The following is a 23,545-nucleotide window of genomic DNA, read 5'->3' as shown; positions in this document are numbered from 1 at the left end:
GTGTACTACTGTATTATGAACACATGGAGCTCTTTCACATAGAGCAGGTGGTTGCGGGGTGGTCTAATAAATCACACCGCAGATCCTTGTGTGACGGTTTACTGCTACTAGCTGCAGCCTCTTTTTTTCAAAATGTGAATGTAACCCCGTCTATCTATAAATAACAGGAGGCTAATATCCCATCCTCGCCAGGAATACTTTGGACTCACTTCCTCCCCGTCTCTCCTTTTTTTTTTGTTCCATCCCCTTGCATTTTCTCTCTCTCTCTCTGGTGTTTCAGCAGGTAAAAAGCCTATTTCCCTGCTCCCCTAAGGGAACGCTGACCTAACTGTCGGTGCTCCCCGGAGCTCCAGCTAACTCTGCAGACCCATTTGTCAACGTTGACCCTGAAATCGTCCCTCTTCCCATCCGTTTCTGTTCATATTCCAGCCCTACCTATTTTCTTTCTTCTGGTTATTTTTAAACCCTTCCCACGTGTCTTGCTATATGCCTTTTCTTCCACGAAAAATGAGAAAGTACCAAAGGCGTCACAGGACCAGATGAAAGGAAAAGGACAGGACGCCAAAAAAAAAAAAGAGAGGGAAAAGAAAAAGACAGGTGACCTTCTCAAAGATATTGTCCTAAATCAGAATAAATTACATTTTAAAATAGGAACTTCTTGCTATGCTCATCAGCATTTTCATTTAACTTTGACTTGCCGTATAATGTTAAAGATGCCATTCACAACAATGAAGCTGAGGCAAATTATCTCCTGACTCTGCAGTTCCCTTCAGCTCAATGGAGCATTTTAGCATCCCTCAGCAGCTTTTTTTTTTTTTCTTTCAGAATCACAGGCCAAATTGCCATTGCGTCAGTTTAGTCTCAACTCTCACAAACCTAATTTCCAGCTGAAGCTGCCAGATGTACTCAACTAAAAAGCTCTAAACCCACTGTAGAGTGTTTGGCCAGCACCAAGCTACCAATTTATGAATTCATTGGGCGATTATGAAAATCTAAGGAGAAGTTTATGGAATGAAGAAATTTTCCAAGTGAGGATAAACCAAATTGCAATGTAATAAGCTGTCAGTCTTGGTCAATAATGACTCTAAATATAAAACTACAACAAGGAAAAGTAAAAAAAAAAAAAAAAAAAAAAAAAAAAAAAGAGAGGGATTTTTTTTTTTTTTTTAAGTTCAGTGCACCTAAAAATGTCCTTTTGATATCATGGTGGTTAACTGAATCGTCTCTACATATCTGGTTAGAAGCTGCCTGGAAGAGGCTTGGCATGGGAAATGATAACATATGCCAAACATCCACCTGCATGCAACCTGAGTGTAATTTATTATAAGACTGTTGGCACTGCCGTTGTTATATTGCTTAAAAATTAAAACAAAGAAAAAAATGCCAAAAAGCAACAACAACAACAACAACAACAAAATGTGCATGCACCTCCAAATTGCACATATAACTTCCCCTAGTCTTTCAGGGTTAATGCTGAAAGTCTAGAGGAAGTTGTGAGTTTAAAATGCTGCATTGGAAATATAATGCAACATTAAAGTAATAATAGCATGATTTAAAAGAAATACAAATTCATCTTTAAGAACCTTGATGTGGTCAGTATAGAATAATATAGAAAATTTTCACGTGTGAAAGTTTTGTAAGACCCTCTACCAGATTCAGTTTGGTAGAGTGCTGCGCTCCTCTTCTTGTGCTGCTGATGAGGAAGGGTGCTTGAGTCTCCTTCTTTGCAGTAAGGCTGAAACTGACTGTAAAGGCACAGAAAATGCCCATACATGCACAGGGAAATTCTCCAATTTGACAAAAACTATCCTAGTGCAGACGTGGCAACTGTGGATGCAGTAGTATGACAGGACGATCACGAACGTAGTGGGGCTGATTCCTGAAAGTGGATCACAGTTGTTCTTGGGTTAACACTGCAATGAGATGAGAATTTTCCACAATACAGCAATATTCAGACTGTACTGTAAAGCCAGAGTGGATGATGCTCAACAAATTGATTTAGGGTGACAAAGTTCTGTTTTCACCAGAGCGGCCATACAGTAAGAGCAGGATGCAACCGAGGGACTTAATGCGTCTCGCACTGGCTTTTCCCAGCAAATTCTCTGTCGTCCTATGAACTTAATTAAAGGGTGCTTTTTAAAAATAAAATAAATCAGCCTGGCCCAGGTTTTTACTCAGGGCTCTTTTATTCTCATTCTCATCCGTGTTCCTTTCATCCCTGCTCCTCTGTTGCTCACTCGGCAGGAGGAGAAAGCTGTTGAGTCACTCCTTCGTTGTCCCCATTCTCTTCCCACTATCGTTGAAGTCAGCTTAATCCAACAACAGCGCAACGCAGAGAAGGCAGAGCCTGCCACACTATGTTAGTTACATGATGAGACATGACACTTTAAGGACTACATATTAGGGACTCCGCAGTCAAAAAGAACCGGGAGTGCTGAGATAAGTTGCAGAGTAAACTGAAAACCCCAAATAGTTTGGCCTAAAATAAGAGGGGGGGAAAAAAGAACATCAACATGTGCAGCAACATTTAAAGAAAGACAATGATGAGGATGCGTCTGCTGTCATTAAAACCTTTTTTTTTTGTAAATCATGTTGCTTTAACTTTGACAGCATGCTGTGGTCTGGGCAACAGAGGGTGTATCTAGCTACCTACGTAGAAATACCACTGCAAATCTCAGTGTAAGCAAGATGGAAGAGTATAAATACTCCACAGCATTTACTTCCAGGGGGTTGAAAGTATGTCATGTACTAAAAAAAAAAAAGACGATCCAGTTTCTTTTCAGGATTGACAAAAACCTCTTACGTTGTCTTTCATGTGGACATATTGTTCCATTTTGCTTTAATTTTCTTTTTCTGATGGAATGCTGTAAGAGCAAAGTGCTAGAGGTACATCAAGCAGAGAGAGACGAATAAACCATGAGTGCCGATAAAACATGAATAGCGCCATTTTCCCAGAGAGCACCCCTCCCTCCCATGATGCTTGCAGCTTGTTCTTTGCACTTGTGCGATTCAGCCTTTTTTTTTTTTCCCCCCCCCCCCACCCGTCCATTCATCTATCCATCCGCGCTCCTGCCCGTCGAGACCGCTGCTTTGGAACAATTAAGGTTGACTTCATGCTCCACGGGGCTTTCCATCGTAATGGAAAGGCGAGTGGAACAAGAGAGAGGCTCATCGAAGGGATATTTAATTCATGTCACTCTTACTGCCTTCGTTTCTACGGTGCCTGTCTTTTAGCACAGCTCACTGCCCCAAACATGGCGCAGTGCCAGCTAAGACTGCACTGTTTGGAAACCAAAGGGGGGAGACCGGTCCGTTTTAATGGAATTGTGTTGCTGCAGCGGAGGAGCTCTACTGTACTGCACGCTCCTATGCCGCGAGCATCGACGAGAGCCAAGCCAGTCCAAATCTAACACTATCGCTCGCTGCAGAAACTGCAGAGGAACGCCGCGTTTCTGCATGACTGTGACTTGCATTAAAAGCTTGAATGTTTCTGAGTGTGTGTGGTGTGCCTGTACTTTTTAAGTGTGAAGCAAATGAAGCAAAGGGGCTGGATATGGGGGGGGGTCGAGGGGGGCACAGAGAGAATACATAGGCTTAAAGGGAGGTACAGCTGGATCAAACAACCAACACATCCGCGGCTGTTCAAAAGTGTGCAGACAGAGGGAAAACGAGTGCGCTTGTTGCCAACCCCTTTCGACACAGCTTCGATAAGGGCAGAAATCTCTCGCTACGATCTTCAACCGCTTAATAGCAGAGGCGATGAAAAGCGAAGGAGAGCGCGGAGATCAGAGAGATTTCGAGATTAGATGCAGATGAGAGGAAGAAGTGGGGATGGAGAAGGGATGCAGGAAGACCTACTTTGATGGAACGAACTCGAAAGACTCTCAATAGTTGCAGCCTGCATGATTCTTTTTCTTGTTTCTTTCCGTTTTGGTTCTCAGGGCATGACGTATGGGTTTATGTTTCTGGAAAAAATACATCACCTGTTTTTTTGTTTTTTTCTTATCCTTGAAGATTGGGGGGTCTAATTTGGCATTGCTCTTTTAATTTAATCAAACTTTAAGTAAATGCCTGCTGTCTGACTTCAGAGCTTGGTGGATTGTAGTTCAAATCCCAAACTGGAAATATCAGAGTGGCTCCACAAAAAAAAAAGGCAGCAGACTGCACCAAAAAAAAAGAAAAAAAAAAAAAAAGCTGTGGCGTAAAAACTGTGCAGCATTAGAAGAGGTTGAAACGCAGATACGTGCTTATCTTCCCAGTGTGTTTGCTGTACCATTTCCTGCATGCTCCAAGACTTCCAGTCAGATGAAACCACATTAGCATCCTGACAAATGAACATCTAAGCACTAAAGAAGATTGCCCTTCATGTTCCAGGTATTTATCCAGAAACAAAACGCCACAGGCCTGGACAGGGTTTGAATGAACTGAATATTAAATCAATCTGATCAGATTGAATTGGAGTGACCAGAATTGATTTTATCAAGGCGTGGACAGAAACTAATTTTGCTTTCTAGGCTAATTGAACCAGTATTTTGTCACTTCTCCTCCCAGAGATTCAGTGATTTGTTTTACTTGTGCATCCTGCTCTGAGGATTGGTCGCAGGCAGCCCCTTACCTTCCATTAGTTGTTCTGTTTGATGATTGACAGCAGTGATGTTTGTCCATAACTTGTATAAAATCTATTGACATCCACTAAATAATATCAGTAGGGCTGGGCGTAAAACGCTGTAAACTTTAAACCTGAACAATCATTCAGAATTTCTTTCTACTTCTGTACAAGCTACTTCATCTACACCCTCCTATCTGATTGTCGTGGTGAGTAAAATCCTCCGATTTATGCGTTATGTGTTGCAAACACATTTTTGTGTCAACGAATATGCTATTATGTCAGCGCCCCTGAGGGAACGGTGTTTAAATTCATGTGTGTGACTCAGGAGCATGAGTGACAGCAGATGGTAGTCTGGGAACAAAAAACAAAAAAAACAAATAAAAATACTAGCTGACATGTTTTAGCGACCAATGTAGTCATTACAGAGCTGTCAATAAGAAAATTGTCAGTTTAAATTTAAAATATGCAGTTTAAATATCCTGAAAATTAGATTATCAAATGTATATATTTTTTTTCTTTAACTGAGATGTGAATATTCACAACACAAAGACGGAGAGTGAAATTAGGGCCCATGCCAGGGACAGCCTGAGGCATAAGCAAACTTTGCAATTGCTCACAGCCTTCTGCACAGCACCTGGATTTACATACAAGTCCCATTTTGATGGTAGCTTAATGATTTCTGCTGTTGTGTCTCAGTTGGTCTCAAATTGAATGCACACTGCAACTTTACGTCAGCAGAGCAAGAAAGGAACCCTGCACATAATCATAGATGTCAACATCATAATTACACTGGGATTTTTGGCCATTGCATATTTAATAAATTGTGTTATACTGTTATATATTGCTTTCTTATTTTATGTTCTGGTATTGCCTTACGTTCGCATGGAAATCAGGCAGTCTAGCTCATTTAGTGGTGAAGTGTATCCGTCGCAACAGTAAGTGCAAGGTAACAACACAAAAAAAACAAAACGACTGAGACATAATCCAACCTTAGCCAGCATTCCGATGGTTTATCCTCATAACGCATCAGAGCGACAAAAAAACTAGTGAGGAAACAATGATATCAGCCTCAAACAAGATGTCTGCTTACATTAGTCAGACAGAAAGACAGATAAATAGATAGATTGATGCAGCCGGATCAATCTGTGCCCAGGGTGATTAAAATCACTGCAGCAATAACTGGGGGGGGGGAAAGAAAGTAGAACGATTTAGTTTGGCTTAAAAGGCTGGAGAAGCAAGTCGCTGCTCAAGGATGAAACACAAGATGAAGTGAGTAAGGAGATTAAAGACAAAAGCAAATGTCAACAGAACAGGAGTATTTTAACAAAATTAATTCATGTTTCCGTCATTTCATCATACAAGACGCTGGACTTTTTCCACTTGGATTTGTCAGAGTTTAATCCTGAGAAAAGTGCTTTGGTACACAATCGTTATGTTCTGTCGTACGTCATCTAAAGTTTTCATACAGCGATCTTCAGAATATTGGTTCAGATGAGGCTTGTTTGTCCGATTAAATGTGCATTTTGAAAATAACGTTTCGGCATTAAAACATACTTATTTTTTTATTGCTTTTTATTGGTATGGCGTAATATTCTTAAATGTGTTTTCATTATCTGTAAAATCATCACGATTCTTGAAAATCTTGAAAAAATTACATCCGTGTGCAACTAATCTGTAATTGATTTATCTTAACAATAATCAAAATGTTGTCAGATTACCACATGAATACTTCGTCGTTTCTCCGATTTGTTTGTTAAAACAAAATTAAAACCACGCAGTTTTATCCTTCATATGTTGATTATGCATCTATTTGCGTTGGTCTGTTCGATATACAGAAATATAATTTCTTTGCAAAAGCATGTGAAAAATGTTCAAGAGGTGTAGAAACTTTAGCAAGTTATGAGAGTGTTTGTTGTTTTCCTTAGTGCATATGTGTTGTTGCAATCTCTAACTGAGAAATCCAGACAATGGAGTTATGTAAAAAAAAAAAAAAAAAGAGTGGAAATAACACTCATACTCTCAGCTAACAGCTCTATTTCCTCTACTTGAACATATTCATCCAAATCGATTCCCCCTTTGAGAAGTGAGGGGCCATTTCTCATCCTCGAGACAGCCGAATCCAGCTATTGGAAACACACACACATGCGACCTGGATGCACACTCTCACGCGCACGCACGCACACACACTTAGGTGTCCCTGCGCTTACAGCCCCATATTTACACAAACCCTATACTCGAAGAATACAAAGTAAAAAGCACTAACAAGTAAAGTGCCACCATGGGATTCTCACTGCGGACAGTGTTCCTGATGTAATAGAGGATCTGACAACACCCCCGGTGATGCCATTATCGTGCTCTTCTCCCCTCCACAGCCAATTACAGAGACACGAAAACAAATCATCTTGGTACCCAAAACATTGATACAGTCTGTGCGCATAAATATAAATGCGCAGTGTGAATCTCCAGTGTGGTAATCTAGTTTATTGGGCTGAAAATAGAGAAGTGACCGCGTGATTTAAAGCAAAGGGAAATAAATAAATAAATAAATAAATAAATAAATAAATGTCTCCACAAAGTCTCCACTGGACAAATTATTCTATAGGATATGTAACACGAGCGTCCTCTCTCTTGTTGTTTGATTTGCTGTTTGACACCACCAAGCAGCAGCAAACATCACGAAACATGTTTTTGTGGGGGTGTGTGTGGTTGTAAAAGGGCCCCCCCCCCCCCCCGAGGGGTGACAACAGGGATGAATGAATAATGTCCTTTGATCACAGTAACACCACACTCCCACAAATCTACTCCATTATAGCCGACAGTTACATCAGGTATGCCTGGCTAACTGATAAAACGAGTTTAAAATTTGATCATTAAAAAACTTTTTTTCCCCCCAACCAAAAGGTCCGCAGCCTTTTACGACGGCAAAAAACCTTTGATGGAACACGGCATAAATTCGGTGAGTCGGGGATGCAGTATTCATAATCCCTGGATTGATTGTCAAATAGGAATCCGGCTCTATGAATCTATAAATTACATAAACAAAGCCACAGTGTGGGTACACTGTGTGTCACTGTTTAATTAGTGGAATGGAAACACTGAGTAAGAGTCAGTGATGGAGGGATTCCCTTTACAAAGACGTAGTCAGTCCTAATAAATAAATAAAAAAAAAGAAAAAAAAAAAAAAAAAGAAAAAGGACCTGAAGCAGAGGGGTGGTGGAGGATCTGTCAAGTGACAGCTTGTCCGTGGGTTTTATGAAGACCGAAAAGTCACAGTGTGGGCTAAGAATTTCAGTGACACGAAAAACTAAATAAATAAATAAATAAACAGTGAAGCTGTATATTTATATGATTCACTCAGCAGAATGGTGGGATGCTGGCTGTATATCACATGTGCTCTGGAAAACATTTCCAGGAAAGGATCTGGGTGAATTAGGCAACAATGTTAAAAAAAAGAAAGAAAGAAAAAAAAAAGCTAACAAAATATTCACAGGATATGGCATGTGGTAGATTTACCACTTCACCAATGCACATAATTATTTTATACCAAAGCGTTGTTATTTTGTCCCTCTGCTAGCTCCTTTTCATATCGGCAAAACAAACCATTTTGAATCCATGCACTTAAACCGTTGTGCATTGGTTTACTTGTCAAAGTAGTAAAGTAATTTTAGAATCATCTGGAGAGATCCTCATAAAAAGGCTTGTGGCTCAATTGATTGTACATTATTATCTATAAACTTTTCATTACATCCCGTTCGGTTTCCGATCCCCTTTTGGGCCATTTTAGGATCCCCGATCAAACCAAAAATTAAATTAAAGCGATCAGTTTTCACAGTAGGTGTCGAGCGTTCCTGCCGTGGGTGTAATCGACACGTTCACAGTACAAGATGTCCTGCAGAGGATGGCACGTCTGAATCTTGCAAAAAAGACGAGTACGGAATCATGACGCCGCCACATAAACAGATTTTTAAATAATCACATCACATTTGAGGAGTGACTACAAAAGAGTTTTGAAAACTGCTCGTTTTCTCTTTTTTTTTTTTTCCTGCAGCTGCCAGTAGTGCTGCAGTGATGCACTTTGCTTATAAATAGACTCGAACAGCAAGAAGATTCACTTGGCTGGATATTATAAACCATTATGCTTCAAATGGATGGTTTATTTTAGGTTTTCTTTTTTTAACACCACATTAGGAGCAGGGGGATTTCTTTGTTTTTGTTTTTGTTTTTTCCTCTTTCTTCCCCAAAATCCAATTCGTCTTGTAATTTACAAAATCCGCTTCTTATTGCAAAAGAGTTGCACAGTGTGGGAGCTCGCACGACAAAGACTCAGTAAAAATCTCTCAGTGGATGCAATGCAAACATCAGTTGCCCGAAAAGTCATTACAGTCTTTTTTGTAGCTGCTTTTGATTTTACATCTTTCAACAGTTATTGTATAAATACATGTTAGCTATTATTATTTGTTATTTACGACAAGGATCTTTAGAATCCCAACAACATGTGGCTTTGGGACCCACACTGGGAACCACAAAGTTCATTTCCTGCTCGCCTGCACGGAAAATGCAGATTTAGAAAATTGTTACATTTCCTGTAATTTTTAGACTTAGATGTTTGTCACTCTTCATATGCAGTCATTTTTTTTTTTTTTTTTTTTTTTTTTTTTTACAATTCCCTGACATTTTTAATACTCCAGCTCACTCTTAAGTAATGAACAACGCCAAATAACATCAGTTTTAATGTCACAGTTTAGGAATTACCCAAAACTGCCAAGCCTGCCATACGGACGAATGCAAAGAAAGCAACTCTCAATACCGACTTCTTTCTCGAGGATAAAATAATTCTACAATTTTGTAAAGAACCAAACCAATAACACAAACATGCCTATATTCCCGTGAACAAAGGCAGCTCTGGAGGATGGGAGGGAGAGACAAAGGTCTTTTTATTGTGTTTCGCTTGCAGAGTGCATGAACTCAAAGAGAGAAGCAAACTATAAGGGGAACTCTGTGCAACCAGTTCGCAGGTGCTGCTGCTGCTGTTTGTGTTTGAAACTATCTGACAACACTGGAAGCTGAGAGAGAGGTTTGTTTGTTTTTAGAGGCGAGGGACCTTCCTGTCACAGAGCACTGGCGACAGTTTGTTTCCTCTACAACAGCTGCTGTGAAGCTATAATAAAGAAGCTGCATCTGGCAGTAGCCAGAAATCTCGTGGTAGGAGTGCAACGATTAAGTTTTCACTGGTTTAATCTGTGGCCAGGCTTTGGTGAAGTCACTGCATAAGCAGACTAGTTAATAGGTACAGAGGAGATTATCCACATCAACATTTCAAAGAGTTACGACTGTAAATGACATGATTTTCTTTGACTATGTGGAGCGATTCCCTCTTCCCCACCACTTGCTGCACACTTCTGATCAGCTGGCTTGTTCCCAGGCAGCTGACTGCATGCTAGCTAACTGAGCAGTTAGCATGAGGAATTAACCCACAAATATCAGCTTCTTAAAGGTCAACTTATTTGCAGGTTTTTCTGTGAAACACTATTACAGAAAACCCAACTATTCACAGATTTTTTCTTCATACATCTCAAATATTTAAATATTTGAAGGAAAACAAAATGTACACGGGACCTCCCATGTACATTACCTCCCATGCTAATTGACATGCTATCAAATTGTGTTTGCAAAGCAGCCAATCTAGAAGCGCCGTTCATTTTTTTTTTTTTTGGGGGGGGGGGTGGGGGGCTGTAACCCTAGTTGCGGGAACCATGCATATGAAGGTATATTTTGTGTATGAACAAAAAAACATAGGCAATTATTAGCATTTTTAGAGGAGTTATCAAGTCTTTATGAATTTTTGCTATCTGCAAGTAGGAGTGGTTCTTAACCCCCATATCAGGGGTCCCACTGTATAAGTCATTGTATGAAAAGTGATATTTTTATCGTAAAGTATAATTCTGATGCATACTTACCGTCTCAGCATATACTTTCAAGAATTAAAAACATGTTACATACAAGACTGTCCAACAGATGAATAGATATACTATACAGAAATACTGGGTAATAATAATACTTTGCTTTGTTGCCTCATGTTTTTCAACACATACAAATAAATACAGAAATAAAGAGCATAGATAACCATGGGATGACTGCAATAAACAAATCTCAGTAGTATTTTCGCAGCATTCAGAATAATTGTTGCTTTTATGAATTACATACAAACAAACCCATCATTGTATGGAATCTTGTTTCAAGCGCTGGGGAAAGTACCACGGCTCGGCGACGTGATATTTTTCCTCAAGGCTGTCATAATCTCGTGCCTGTTTTCCAGCGCTATAAATTTTATCTGGGTTACTGGCCTGAAGCTGCTGGAGAGCAGAAAGCTGTTTAATCAAGAAACAAAGAAGCAAAGTGCTCACCCTTGAGTACATGTCAACACTCCACAGTGCACCACATACAATATTAATTCATTTGTTTTAATTTTGTGCAGCTAATTAATAGCACATGCATAATGAAGTGTCAATTTTAGCTTGCTCTGGGGTTGAATGGTTAAGGTGAGATCACTTTGTGCCGCGTGTGCGCGCAAAACAGCAACACAGAACCACTTTGATGCACCAGCAGTTACAATTTGATGAATCTCAGAGCATTTTTTTGTTTTGTTTTGTTTTTTTATTGCTTTACCCAGAGGAAAATTCATGTCTCTTTTAGGGCAAAATCAAAATGGGTACCACTCTAGTGCATTTGTGGTACAGAGAAACATTAGATGGATGAGAAGTGGTAGAAGAAGATGGCAGATAAAACTATCCAAGGCTTGGAGAGAAAAAAAAATAAAAAGCTCATCACAAACTTCTGGCTGCTGTTGTTGTCCTTTGAGTGAGTCAAAAACTATTTAACGCAAGAATTAAAAGCTGCCAGTCGACAAACCACCCTCACCGTTACACCTGCAGAACAAATGAGGAAAGCAAGCCGTAACAGGGCTCTGAAGGCGAACGAGAGCAAAAGAAACGTGAACAAAAGACAGCAAAGCGAGGAGATTATGAAACAGTTTTTTTTTGTTGTTTTTTTTTTTTTGTTTGTTTTAAACTCATGAGGTATTAAGCAGGTTGTTGGGGTGGTGCATTCCAACAAGACTGCTTAGACTGCAGTAGGGAAGGATAATTCTTCCCTTAATCAATAATGTATTCATTTCAATACAGGCAGCCGTGCATTATTCAACAAAGCCTTTAGAGATGTATGGGAGGGACAAACACAAGGAGATACCGCAACATTTATCTAATTAACAAGCATGGACGCATGAGAGAGAGATAGAGGGGGGGCAGCAGGAGAAGTAAAGAAAGCAAAGAAAAATGATCCAAAGATTAATTTTCCTTTAAAAGGGGGAGCTCTCTGATCCTGTTCCCATTAGGTCGACGAGAAAAAAAGAAAGATTTTAACGTTGGAGTCGTCATCGCCCGGAGGTTTGGCACCGTAAGTGATTTGTGAAGAAAAAAGACGAATGGCACCGGGTCGGAACTCATCCAAAGGCACAACTAAAGTATACGAACCCTGCAAGATTTGCACACAACTGTGTGCATGTGTAATCCATAATAGACAAATACGCAGAGGGTCTTACAAGGCAGAATAATTGAGGGCGAGTCTCTCTCTACATAATTCACATGAGGATTAGGGAAAATGCGCACCAACAAGGCAGAGGAAGAAGCCTCCGTTGCCTCGGTGGGTAGCTGTATAAACGTTAACCCGCTGGCGGTGAGAAATTGATAAAAATGTCAGGGAAAGTTAAAAAAAATTAAATAAATCCATATACTTGGGTGAAAATATTTTCATTTTTGTGAACATATGTGAAATACATAATGCTTTGATCTGTTTTCTTTTTCTTTTTTTTTGTAAATATGTGATTAACTAAGGATATTGGATCAAAAACTTCCTTAGTGTTTTAGTAACTGGTTTCCACAAAATGAAATGAAATAAATACACCCTTAAAACTTGCTGAAAACAACCTTTTTTTTTTTTTTTGTTGATAGCACAGAAACAATATGGCCCAATCTGAATTGAATGAGTTTGATCCATCATACTGAGATAGATTCTCAATGCAAAAATATGTTAAAGTGACCAGTGGTGGAGTAATGGCGATGCTTCAAAACTACGGTTGTATTGAAAATGATTTTATTAGAAAATAATATCATAGTTAAAATAATCCGCTTTCAATTTAGAAAAACATACCAGATATGCCGCTCCTATTTATATTAATGTTGAACATAACTGACTCTAGTCTAACTGGTTTACCTAATTGAACAAAGTCTAATGGGATCTAAAGCCATCAACACAACCGTCTGGCGTTAACATTGCTGCTATACGACTTAACTTTACAATCTTACCATTTTCTCCATCCTTTGGAGGAGGTTCAGTCGAGTTGATCAGGTTGCAGTTACAGTGCAAAACTGTGGTGTGCAAAGAATGACGAGGTTCTTTTCTAAGCCATCAAACTCATTCACAAATTGTTTTGGGGATTTTTTTTTTTTTTTTTGACAAAATACAACAATTCAATATTTTTTTTCCATTCAGTAAAGGTGCAACATCAAAAGACTAAAAGCTACATTTTGTTTTATACCCAACTTAGGACTGAAAAGTCTATTTGCCACAGGATGTTAATTCACACCCAGCTTGTGAATGGTTTGTCAAGTTGGAGCTAATTGACCCAGATATGAAGTCAATGGTAACGAAAAGAACAACAAGCTATTTGCATGCCCAGGCGCTGATATCCCTACCAGCAGCAAGTGCAAGAGATGAACAATAATGTAGAATAATCTAAATATTTATGCTTTCCCTTGGGTCGGGTGCTAAATGTGCAGGTCTGTGGCCCAGTGGGAGGGGACCGAGGCACTGAGACTAATGTTTCCAATTAGTAGTAGTAATTACAGTAATAGTGCTAACTGCTACCATTGGATGCTAAAGAGAACTTAAAGTGTAAACATCCTCATTTTGTCTTTGTTCCAGATCAGAAAGGCTGTGTTTCACAGCAGCAGCAGCTCTCTCACTCTCAGACTGTTTTGTCACCTCTGCTTCTGAAATGAATAATTAGTAACCACTTATTGTGAGATCATGCCAAAGAAATACTTTGAAAGCTGTTGGTAACGCTTCTTAAAGAGAAATTGGAATCTGCCAAAATTGTTTGGTCAATGATTTTACAAAAAACAAAAAACAAAACTGAAATTAGAAATTGGCCACAAATTTGTAGGTGCACGTCTAGCTAAAACTATCAGCTCAACATAACACCAGTTTTAACAATTTATATCCAGCATTTGTGTTAAAAACATATTAAAAGGTGTTTTTTTTTATTCCTGCATATGAGACGTGATACATTTCAAATTTAAGCAAACCTACATTTCCTGCCTTGCCTAAATGACCAAATGTACTGACTAATTAAAGTCGAATTTAAAGAAAAGAAATCCAAACAGGCCTTTAATACATTTTTATAACTCAATGCTGGCGTATTTTATGTAATGTTGATTTTTTTTTAATCAAATGTGGCCAAGGGAATGACATGCTGAACAAAACGAAAATGCACAGTGCCAAAAATCACCCTCCTAATTTTTGACTCTATAAAAATGCAAAAAATAAATAAATAAATAAATAAATAAAATAAATAAATGAAGAAATGAAGCAAGTCCATGCCTTGTCCTCAGCAGTAATAGAAAAAGGGACTGCATGTGTGCTCCTGAAGTACTTGGAGCGAAGCAGGTGCCATTCAGTACATTCAGTAATCCCTTTTCCACTCAACATCACCCCTGGTCACAATAAGGGATTATCCCTCACCCCTTCGTCTCTCTGTTTCCCCTCTCCACCTCCTTTATTTTACACCACCTCTTTCTTCCTCCTCTGTCGCCCCTTCAAACTTATCTCCTCCTCTCCTTAATGCTCCCAGCCTCTTGCAGACAGATGCCACATCTGCCATTACGGGATCAATAAACCATTACTGTGGAATCTTTCAAGAACATTTGTATTTACTTTAAACAAATGAAGAAATGTCTACACTGGCCTCCAGAAGGGCTACAGGGAAGCACGGTTTTGAAATTTCTGCATTAGCTGCAGAGCCACTGCATAAATTTTGAAGGAGGGTGCTCTTAATGTGAGTGTAGCTTCACAATTATGACATTCTTTACTGTGGGGATATTGAGTGAGGAGGAATGCAAATTAAAAGAGATCTTCAGAAGAACAGTACTTATGATAAAAACCACCTGGAGGAGAGAGTGAGATTTGGAGGAACTGTACTGCAACGAAACATGAGAAATCACCCAAACATGTCGATTTAGGGGATTTTGTTGTCAGTAATTACACAACCGCCATTTTCACTGTTAAACTAACAATAACATGTTGATTTCTTTGTTTTGACAATTTCAAGCATAATTATGCCGAAATTAATCTACCTACGGTTTCAAATTCACTTTTTAAAATGTCATTTATGTAGAAAGAAAAATGCTTTTTTCACACAACAGCTTCTACCCCACTCTGTTACCCACAATAACAATAATAAAAAAATGTTACAGTAGCTAAAACGACTGTGGTCAGCAGCTGGTAGTGTCTGTGTTCCTGCTTGCAAACCGAAAGCATGCAGACACGTGTCACTTGCAGTCAGTCCCAGTTGTGACAGGTCGTACATGTTCCAACTCTGTCCAAACAAACAATATGTTCGCTGGCAAAGGACCAACCGGAGAGGAGGTGGGGGCAGATGGGGGGGTTCTGTCATTCCCAGCTAAGGCTAGTTGTTTGTGAATTGCTCTGTGCACTGCGGCGCATGCTCAGTAGACAATGAGATGGCCGAGAGAGTGCCAACGATCAGCTGCACAGAGCATAAAGTGCTCTGTACCTGTTGCTGCACACTGCCGTTCAGATGGCTAAAACATCTCACTTCAAAACTGATAAATTAAGGTTGTTTATGAGTGTTGCCCGATGTGCCATGGGGTGTTTCGTGTGTCATTTCGCTCTCGACAGGGACATGTCTCATATCCGCTTTGACGACAGACGATTTAAAGTAATCTTCCAACGTCCTAGTCGAAGTCTCCCTTAATAAAATGTGATCTTGTTTTTTTTAATGAACAATATCTAACTGTAAAATATCAGTTTAAGGTGATTTTGGTTTGATTAGGGATCATGCGGTGTCATATTGCAAAACAATCAATTGTTCCAAAGAGGGATCACAACCAAAGTAAATAGAAAATGTTTGTGATGTAAAAGGTATTGAGAAACTAACATCAAATTATTAAATAACATATGCATTTGAGCCTTTCTGTGATTATATATCTCTACAGTTAATAATAATAGTTTATGACGAATAACAATTAAGTGACATACAAAGGTTTCACACGTTAAGCTATCATTTTCTTTTCTTGGTATTCTTAAATAGGAAAAAAAAAACAATCACTAATTTTTCATGGTGTCTTTCAGTTTACTCAAATCAAGTCTAGCTGCTCTACTTTTACTTTTTATTTTATTATTTTTGTTTTTTTGTTTGTTTTTTTCAAATTGAAAGCATAACGAGCATCATTTTAACACTTTATGACGAATTCTGGTAGAAACCTCATTTCACATTCTGGAAAAAATGTATTTCAAGTTCAGGTTCATTCTAAAAGTGGCAGCAACGAATTAAAAGATCTCATCACTGCCACTTGAAGCCTCGTCCAGGCTGCTCGTTCTTTTCCCTTTTTAGGTTCAACTTGATTGGCAGACCAGCAAGCATTGCTTATTCAAATGAGGGGACCAATCAAGCTTCTTTCACCACTACCGAGGAGATTTTTGCATGGTGAAAGGGGATTTATGATATTACATCTCACTGAACTATGTAGTTGATGTAACAACCTCTATTTTTATAATTTTTCTTAGGGACCACTTTCTTTTTTTTTTTTTTTTTGAGCCTGTACACCAACTGTTGTCAAATTCTTCACCACTCCCAAATGTTTCTTCTCAATCTTTTACTTATCCTCACGTATCCTGTTTCCATTGCTCACATCATTTCATCTGTCACAATCTCATTTCTTCCTTTCCCCGTCTTCTCTCCCTAGATACAGAGTGCACTTGTGTTTTCTTGAGTTGCAGCTAGCCGAAAATGGGCTCGAGAGATGGGCGTAAGAGATTTCCTGCTCCCCAGAGAATCGACATTCAAATATGAAAAGCAAGACATTTTACCCAGTCATTCGCAAACGGGCAACACAAACTCGCCCGCGCCACATAGGGACTCGACATTCACTCGTTGCCACATCTCTAAAATCCAGTCAGTCCCCACATACCTTGTCAGCCATGATCATGGACGAGCCCCCATGGATGCCCAAAATGGGTATGAGTGTCTGCGAGGAAATAAAATCCAAAATCTGGGCAATGGCCTCTTGGTCAGTGCCATCCCCAAACACCACGCCGTGGATCTTGGTCCCTGACATCAGGTCACACATGTGGGTGATGATGCTTTTCGGGTCGGTCTTGTTGACCAGCAGCGTGACCACGTTGACGTCGATAGGGTCCTCTTTGCTCCACAGCGCCCGGATGTCCTGGTCCGAGATGTAGCGCGTGCACCCCAGGATCACGGCGATGTTCAGAACCGGCACTTTCTCCGACCCACCGCCCGTCCGCTGCTTCTGCGCTGCCACCGGGTCCACCGTGGCCGTCACCGCCACCAGGAGGGCCAGGGAGAGCAGCGCACCTTCCCCTCCACCGTGGCGACTGGTGCTCCTTCTACCCCTCCTCTTGCTCCTTTTGCTGCCGAGGGACATGGTGCTAAACCACTTCATCCCCTGCATGGAGAGAGGATAATGGGACCAGATGTAGACGGATCAAGGAGAGAGGAAAAAGTGTGGCGAGATGGTGGTGAGAAAAAGCAGAAGAGATAAATTGTTAATGCGCAGCTCATTTAGCCCACACATTGAAGTAGCAACTTTTTTTTTTTTTTTTTTTTTTCATATTCAGTTTCTTCTACTGTGAGTTTATTGAAAATCAAAACATTGCGGGGAGGGAGATGGCCTTGGGAGGATGTTGAGGAGGGGTGAGAGGAAGAGAAGATGACTAACAAGTTGACACCTTATGGTCACGACTGCTGGGATCAGATGATTATGGTACAATCTGTGCTTGCTGAACCAAAAAAGAAGAATTTTAAAGAGCTCACGTTTTTGTCTTAATTTTTTATACTTGATAAAACATTAAAAACACAATGAACTGATGAATTGGATGACGAGTTCATGCTCAATAGTTGAATTAACTATATTTTTGCCGCAAAGTTTTGTTAGATTTAGGCAGAATGAATCAAATATATCCGATAAATTACAATATTATTGAAACGTTGGTGTATTTCAGTAAATTATATTCACACATTTTATGGCCTAAATAAGAAATTGATGTTTTAAAGTGTTTATTTCTGTTAATTGTGATGATTCTTTGCATACAGTTAATAAAAAAACGAGTAAAGTATGTTTAATTTCTGCATAAAGGTTGATGTTTTCAAAACATAGTTTTAATCTGACAAATGAACCTCGTCTGAATGCATATTCTAACTTGCCAAATGTGACCGTATCAAAGCCAAAATGAGCGTCAAACATGAATCAAAATTTTTATTTTCCATTTCAAAGCGCCAATGATCCTCATAATTCAGCTGCTCTTTTTGATACTTTCTCAGGAATTAAAGTGTGCGGGAAAGTTAGAAAGATCAAACATTTCTTTTCTACTAACAGGTTAGGTTTAAACATGAAAAATGTTGTTTAACTGTAAAAGACCTCTAACCCTCCATGGTCTCACGCCAAAAAACATCCATGAACAATTACAACAGAACAAACAAGTGGGCTCTGAAGCCTGCACCAATGTTTTGAAATGTGAGTCACATCTACATCCTAAAAGCATTGACTCGTTAATGCTAAACCCCTACTATTTTCTAACACGGGCCTTTCAGATCACTAATAAAGCCACGTTTTTGCACGGCACTAATTATTGCTGTGGCCAGTGTGCCGCAGCATCGGTTCAAAGCGACACCTCCTGAGCTGCAGCAGCGCTGCATGCCTGGAGAACGGGAGCTTGCTGAAATTATACAACGTGTGATGCAGCTGTCAGACACACATATGGATTCGTTTATGTCGGAAGCACGTTCCGCTGGGGAACACTGCATGGAAGAGAAACAGAGGCGAGTAGTAGATTTCAAATTCGTATCGCACGCTCTCAGTATTCTCACAAGTTTGCGAAGGTTGCCTGTTGCTCCAACAAAGTAGGTTTAATGGAGCTCCTCAGGCTAAAACACCAGGATATCAGTTTGGTTTTTGATGCAGACTGGGGTAACCTTTAGTGATGTACGGAGGACGCTGGGTAGCTAATTGAGGACGAGGTAACCAACTGACAAAGAAAACTGAGTGGGGAAGTTTTTGGGGAGGAGAATCACAATCCAGACCAGACCAACTCTATTTGTCACAGCCAGAAGCATGTTCGAAGGCAAGAGGCTGTGGTATTTTAGTACATGCACCATAGCAATGCCTTTAAATCCAACGGGACTTATGGACAGGCTAACAGCAGACACCGTTATTACAGCCATTCCAGATGAAAAAAATGTTGAGTTTGTTGGGAGTCCCAATGCAACCTAACTAAAAAAACACCCAAGCCAATATACGCATATAAGTTGGTTACCATGGAAACCATGGATGCAGGAAGGAGAAACAGGTAAATACAATTTCACTGAAATCCCCTGGAAACATTTTCTAATTTATTTGAATTTGACAAATTACTTTTTTTACACATTAAATTACACGGGAATCCTAATCTTGCTTCTCCCGGTGCGGCACTTCGCTCCCTGGCTTGGCACATGTTGGACTGAGGCGTTAGGACGGAGTTTCACAGCTGTAAAGTTGCGACCGTCAGAAATTATAGATAAGGTAAAGTGGGTATATCATTTGGAAATAAAATGCAAATCGACCTCACTTTCTCTACCACTTCTCTTCCCATATAGAAAGTACTCACTGGCCTCAACCTGGCTCTCTGAGAGCATAAAACATGATGAAATGTCACAAGACAAATGAGCAGGTGTGTTGACACAGGGAGAGTGAGCCCAAATCCCAATGACATGAAACATGTGGTCACATAGTGAACCCATGCATACGGATGATAATTTACAGATTTACTGACAGAAGTGTGTGTTTTCGGATCACCGCGTAGAATGCGGGTGCGGGATAGATTTACGGGAGCCATCATTTCTCATGCCACTCTTTGAGGAAACACGGATTTAGGAGCCGAGATCAGCTCTTGATCTCTCACCAATTGTAAAGCTAGTTCTTATATGTTGGTATTATAATCGCTGATACATCAAACTTCGTAATGTGTAGTAAAAGCTTTTGGTTATTTGTTTTTTTTTTTTTGTTTTGCATGAGTTTGACTAACTTTTGTATGTGTAGAACTTCAGTCAACATTTTTAGGACGTGTCAGAAAAAAATTGGCAAGATGGAACTAAATCGATTTCAACCAATTAAACTGGGAAACATGGAAAAAAAAAGTGTAGACATGGTTATTGACACATGATGCACAAAAAAGTTATTTCAGGCACAAAAGACTTACTCATGATTTGTTTTCAAAAGAGCAAAAGCTTAAAGTAAAATTCAGTGGAAAATCTGAAATTAAAAATGTTTAAGTTGTAAAATTTACCTTGATTTTTGACTTGGTATATATATATATATATATATATATATATATATGAAATAATATAATACATTATTTTATTTTAAGATAAGATTCAACAAGACATTATAAGGGAAAATGTAGTAATCGCTGTCCTTGAAGTGCATTGTTTTTTTTTTATTTTTTTGCCCACACTCAGTGATTGTTTTAAGTAATTATGATTTCAATTACAATCAAAACCCATTTTTCATTCATTGCTCAGCATGTCTAGTCTCAAGAGAAGGCCTACAGATGGAGCTTTTTCCTCATGTTAGTCTCTGCTAGTCAATTTCAGAGGCCTCATGATTCTTTGGCTGTCAACCTGGCACCTCTTTGGCCTACTTATAGAGAGGAGCAAGCGAGTCCATTGCTGAGAAGATTATTATTTTTGCTGTCAGTCGGTTTGTGCCTAAAATCTGGAAAACAAAATGTCTTTTCTTTTCATCTTTTTTTTACTTGTCTTAACTCTGCAGCACTGCAAAAAAAAATAAAATAAAAATAAATAAAAAATTAGGACAAAACAGTGGCCATGAAAGCAATATACTAGGCAAGAGCTATAAAGAGAAACAGGGAAAAAAAAGAGAGAGAACATGCCCCACAAAAGCATATTGAGCAGTTTGTTGTCACATCACGGCCATTGTTTCTTGGCACTACAATAGTGGATGATGTTTGGCAGACAAATCTGTACTACTGGCAGTTTGCTCTCCACACATTCATACAAGCTTACATTCCCGTCCTAACAAGAGGTAGAACATGCAAATAACTCCTAAGCACCAGTGGTTAGATTGTGTTTCAGTAGTTTATAAATTTCCATTTTGTTTTTAATCTACAAGTGGAAAGTAACTCCTACCTACCAATTATTTTTCACTACAGCCCATCTTATCAGTTTTTATGCAGGGCCGAGTTTCACATGCATCGATAATTCATCTGCATTATCTTTATGCGACGATTAAAATGACTGCATTCACAGCGGCCACGTTAGATTTTCCTGCTCGCCTCCCAAATTGAATTAAGCATGGATTAATGTACAGTGCACACTTAGTGGATGCATTGTACAGAGTTGAAGTCTGAATGATGGATACTGCAGATGATAAGTTTTACCAAACCACAGCCCAGAGGACACGACTATGTGTGTTTATTGTGCATCCTAGAGCCTTGATATTGAATTGCTCTCCTGCCCACACTGTCTTCTCCATTACTCCACATTCATTCATCGCTCTGTCATCTATTCACTTCTCTGTCCATCACTTTTATTCTTCACGTTGCTTTTATAAATCAGTCTTGCATCCGCAGTCAACCATTTTATAATGTAGCGCAGCAACTTAAGAAATTTGTTTTGTTTTTTTTGTGTTTTTTTTCTATGTAGGGATGTATCAATATAAACATTTTTATCATGATTATAGACAGCAAAATCAATCCCAGTTAATCCTAGCTTGTCCATTTTTGTAAGGATTTGTTAAAAATGTGAAACGTGTCATTGGCACTGGAAGTTGCTGCAGTGGGACACAGAGCATTACCTTAGTTTAATATTAGTTTAATATTATAACACTAAAATGATTTGTCTTGAGAATAAGACCCTTTTGTCACAGAGACAAAGGGTTACAAAGTTGTCAAAGTTAGCAACTAAATTACATCACAGAGTAATCACGGTCTGCAACCTGAAGACAATTTGGAACCAACCTTCACACCGTTATGTTTTCACAAGCAGAGTGGATACCGTTAGCTGTTTTTAATTAACCTTAAGGTTGTTTGGAACTCAAAGTGAAAAATATGTGCTTAAGCCTCTTATAGCACATACTAGAAAGTTGTGTCTTGGCTAATCAGCAGTTTTTTTTTTTTTTTTTTTTTTTTTTTTTTTTAAAGTAGATGCTTCTCAATTTGTTTCAAGGAATAAAAGTTCTGTTATATAATTTTTGGCTGTCCTGGCAAATACACGGAGATACCGGATGACAGTGGTGGCAGTTCTATAAATTACTGGAAATAAGTCAAATGGACAAGCTAGTCCACAAACTAGCTTGTCCACTAACATTAGCCACTATCTGCTGGAGACAAAGGATAAAAAACATCTTTAAAAAAATAAAATAAAAACAAAGTCCAAAATGAAGCTGCTATGAACACTTTTTAGCCGTTCATTTTATGGCTGCAGTCAACACACTGACCTAAGTTTTGATTGCTTTGTGGGTAAACATGTAGCTTAATTATGTTAGTCAGTAATTTCTTCACTTGACCCTAACAGTGACACCATGAAGCATGCACATAGTAGCACTGTCGAGTTTTTAAATTATATTTTCTTACATTAACTATGTTTCTCTTTTTTTTTTTTTTTTTTTTTTTTTGAGTTACCTGGTTTGGGGGACTGGCTTCTTCCTGTCTCGGTAGGAGGCGTGGCCACATTTGAAAGCACAATGTCACCTCAGCAGGACCAACCATGTGCTTTTTAGCAAAGGGGATGTTTTAGGTTTAGTTAGCTTGTTTGATCTTTTGTTACTATTGGTGTTCAGTTCTGTTTTCCCTTTTTTGTGTAAATGGTCTGGCTAATTTATTATATAAGTTACCTTTCTGTTAGGTCAAAGTTCTGAGTTATTTTGTATAATTGTTTTGTGGGGCAAAGTTTCTGTAAGTCACTTTCTTGAGTAGAATTACCGCTTACATTGACCCACCATATTGTGGACATTTCTTGACTTTATTAAGACTAAATGAAAACCCACTTTGAAGACATTTTTTTTCCCTGTGTCCTCTATGCCTTAACTGCTTGCTCCCTCACATCTGACAAACATTTAGCATTCATTGTAGTCAGCTTAAATTACCTAGTGTCAGAAATGTTGCATTTGATGGACGAGTTAAAAACCTCATCAGATGTACAACAATGTCAACCATGTGAAACAGTTTTCATCTCCAACCACATTTAAACAAAAGTAAAAAGTTGTTGCCAAAAGTTGATGCAGTGTGCTAATTACATTTTACTTTGTTGTCAAGTGAAGATGTTGGAGGCCGCTCAATGAAGGGACTTTGCCAGAAGATACAAATGGAAACAATTTAACAATTAGACGTGTAGTATATCATATTTCCTCATCACAGTGCCAGCTGATTTGCTGGGGACTGATTTGACAGTAATAAAAAAAAAAAAATCTAAAAAAAAAAATAAAAAAAAGGGCAATTTCTTTCTGTTTGTCTCTTCCTGCTTTATTTATGTATTCTGACTAATGTGATTTCCAAAGTTCTGTGTCCCTCTTTGGGTTTCTTTCCCCCAAAGTTTTGGTCTGAAATGAGATTCTCCATTTGATA

The 23,545-nt window shown here is 39.0% G+C and overlaps 1 protein-coding gene across 2 annotated transcripts in view; it reads right to left on the bottom strand.

Annotated features, from left to right (window-relative positions):
• The window catches only part of grin2aa (glutamate receptor, ionotropic, N-methyl D-aspartate 2A, a), a 163,411-nt gene extending 146,004 nt beyond the window's left edge, over positions 1–17,407 (bottom strand). For both annotated transcript variants that reach the window (XR_001428077.1, XM_015057598.1), the window contains exon 1: positions 16,876–17,407. Coding sequence is in view for 1 of the 2 variants with exons in the window: in XM_015057598.1 (XP_014913084.1) it covers positions 16,876–17,379 (504 nt within the window). In the remaining variant the exon portion in view is untranslated. The remainder of the gene's footprint in view (positions 1–16,875) is intronic.
• Positions 17,408–23,545: the final 6,138 nt, after the last annotated feature.

The sequence above is a fragment of the Poecilia latipinna genome, unplaced genomic scaffold (genome assembly GCF_001443285.1).
Source record: "Poecilia latipinna isolate Pla-1442-1.1 unplaced genomic scaffold, P_latipinna-1.0 Scaffold1474, whole genome shotgun sequence".
Classification (NCBI taxonomy): Eukaryota; Metazoa; Chordata; class Actinopteri; order Cyprinodontiformes; family Poeciliidae; genus Poecilia; species Poecilia latipinna.
This window is presented reverse-complemented; position numbering and strand designations above follow the sequence as displayed.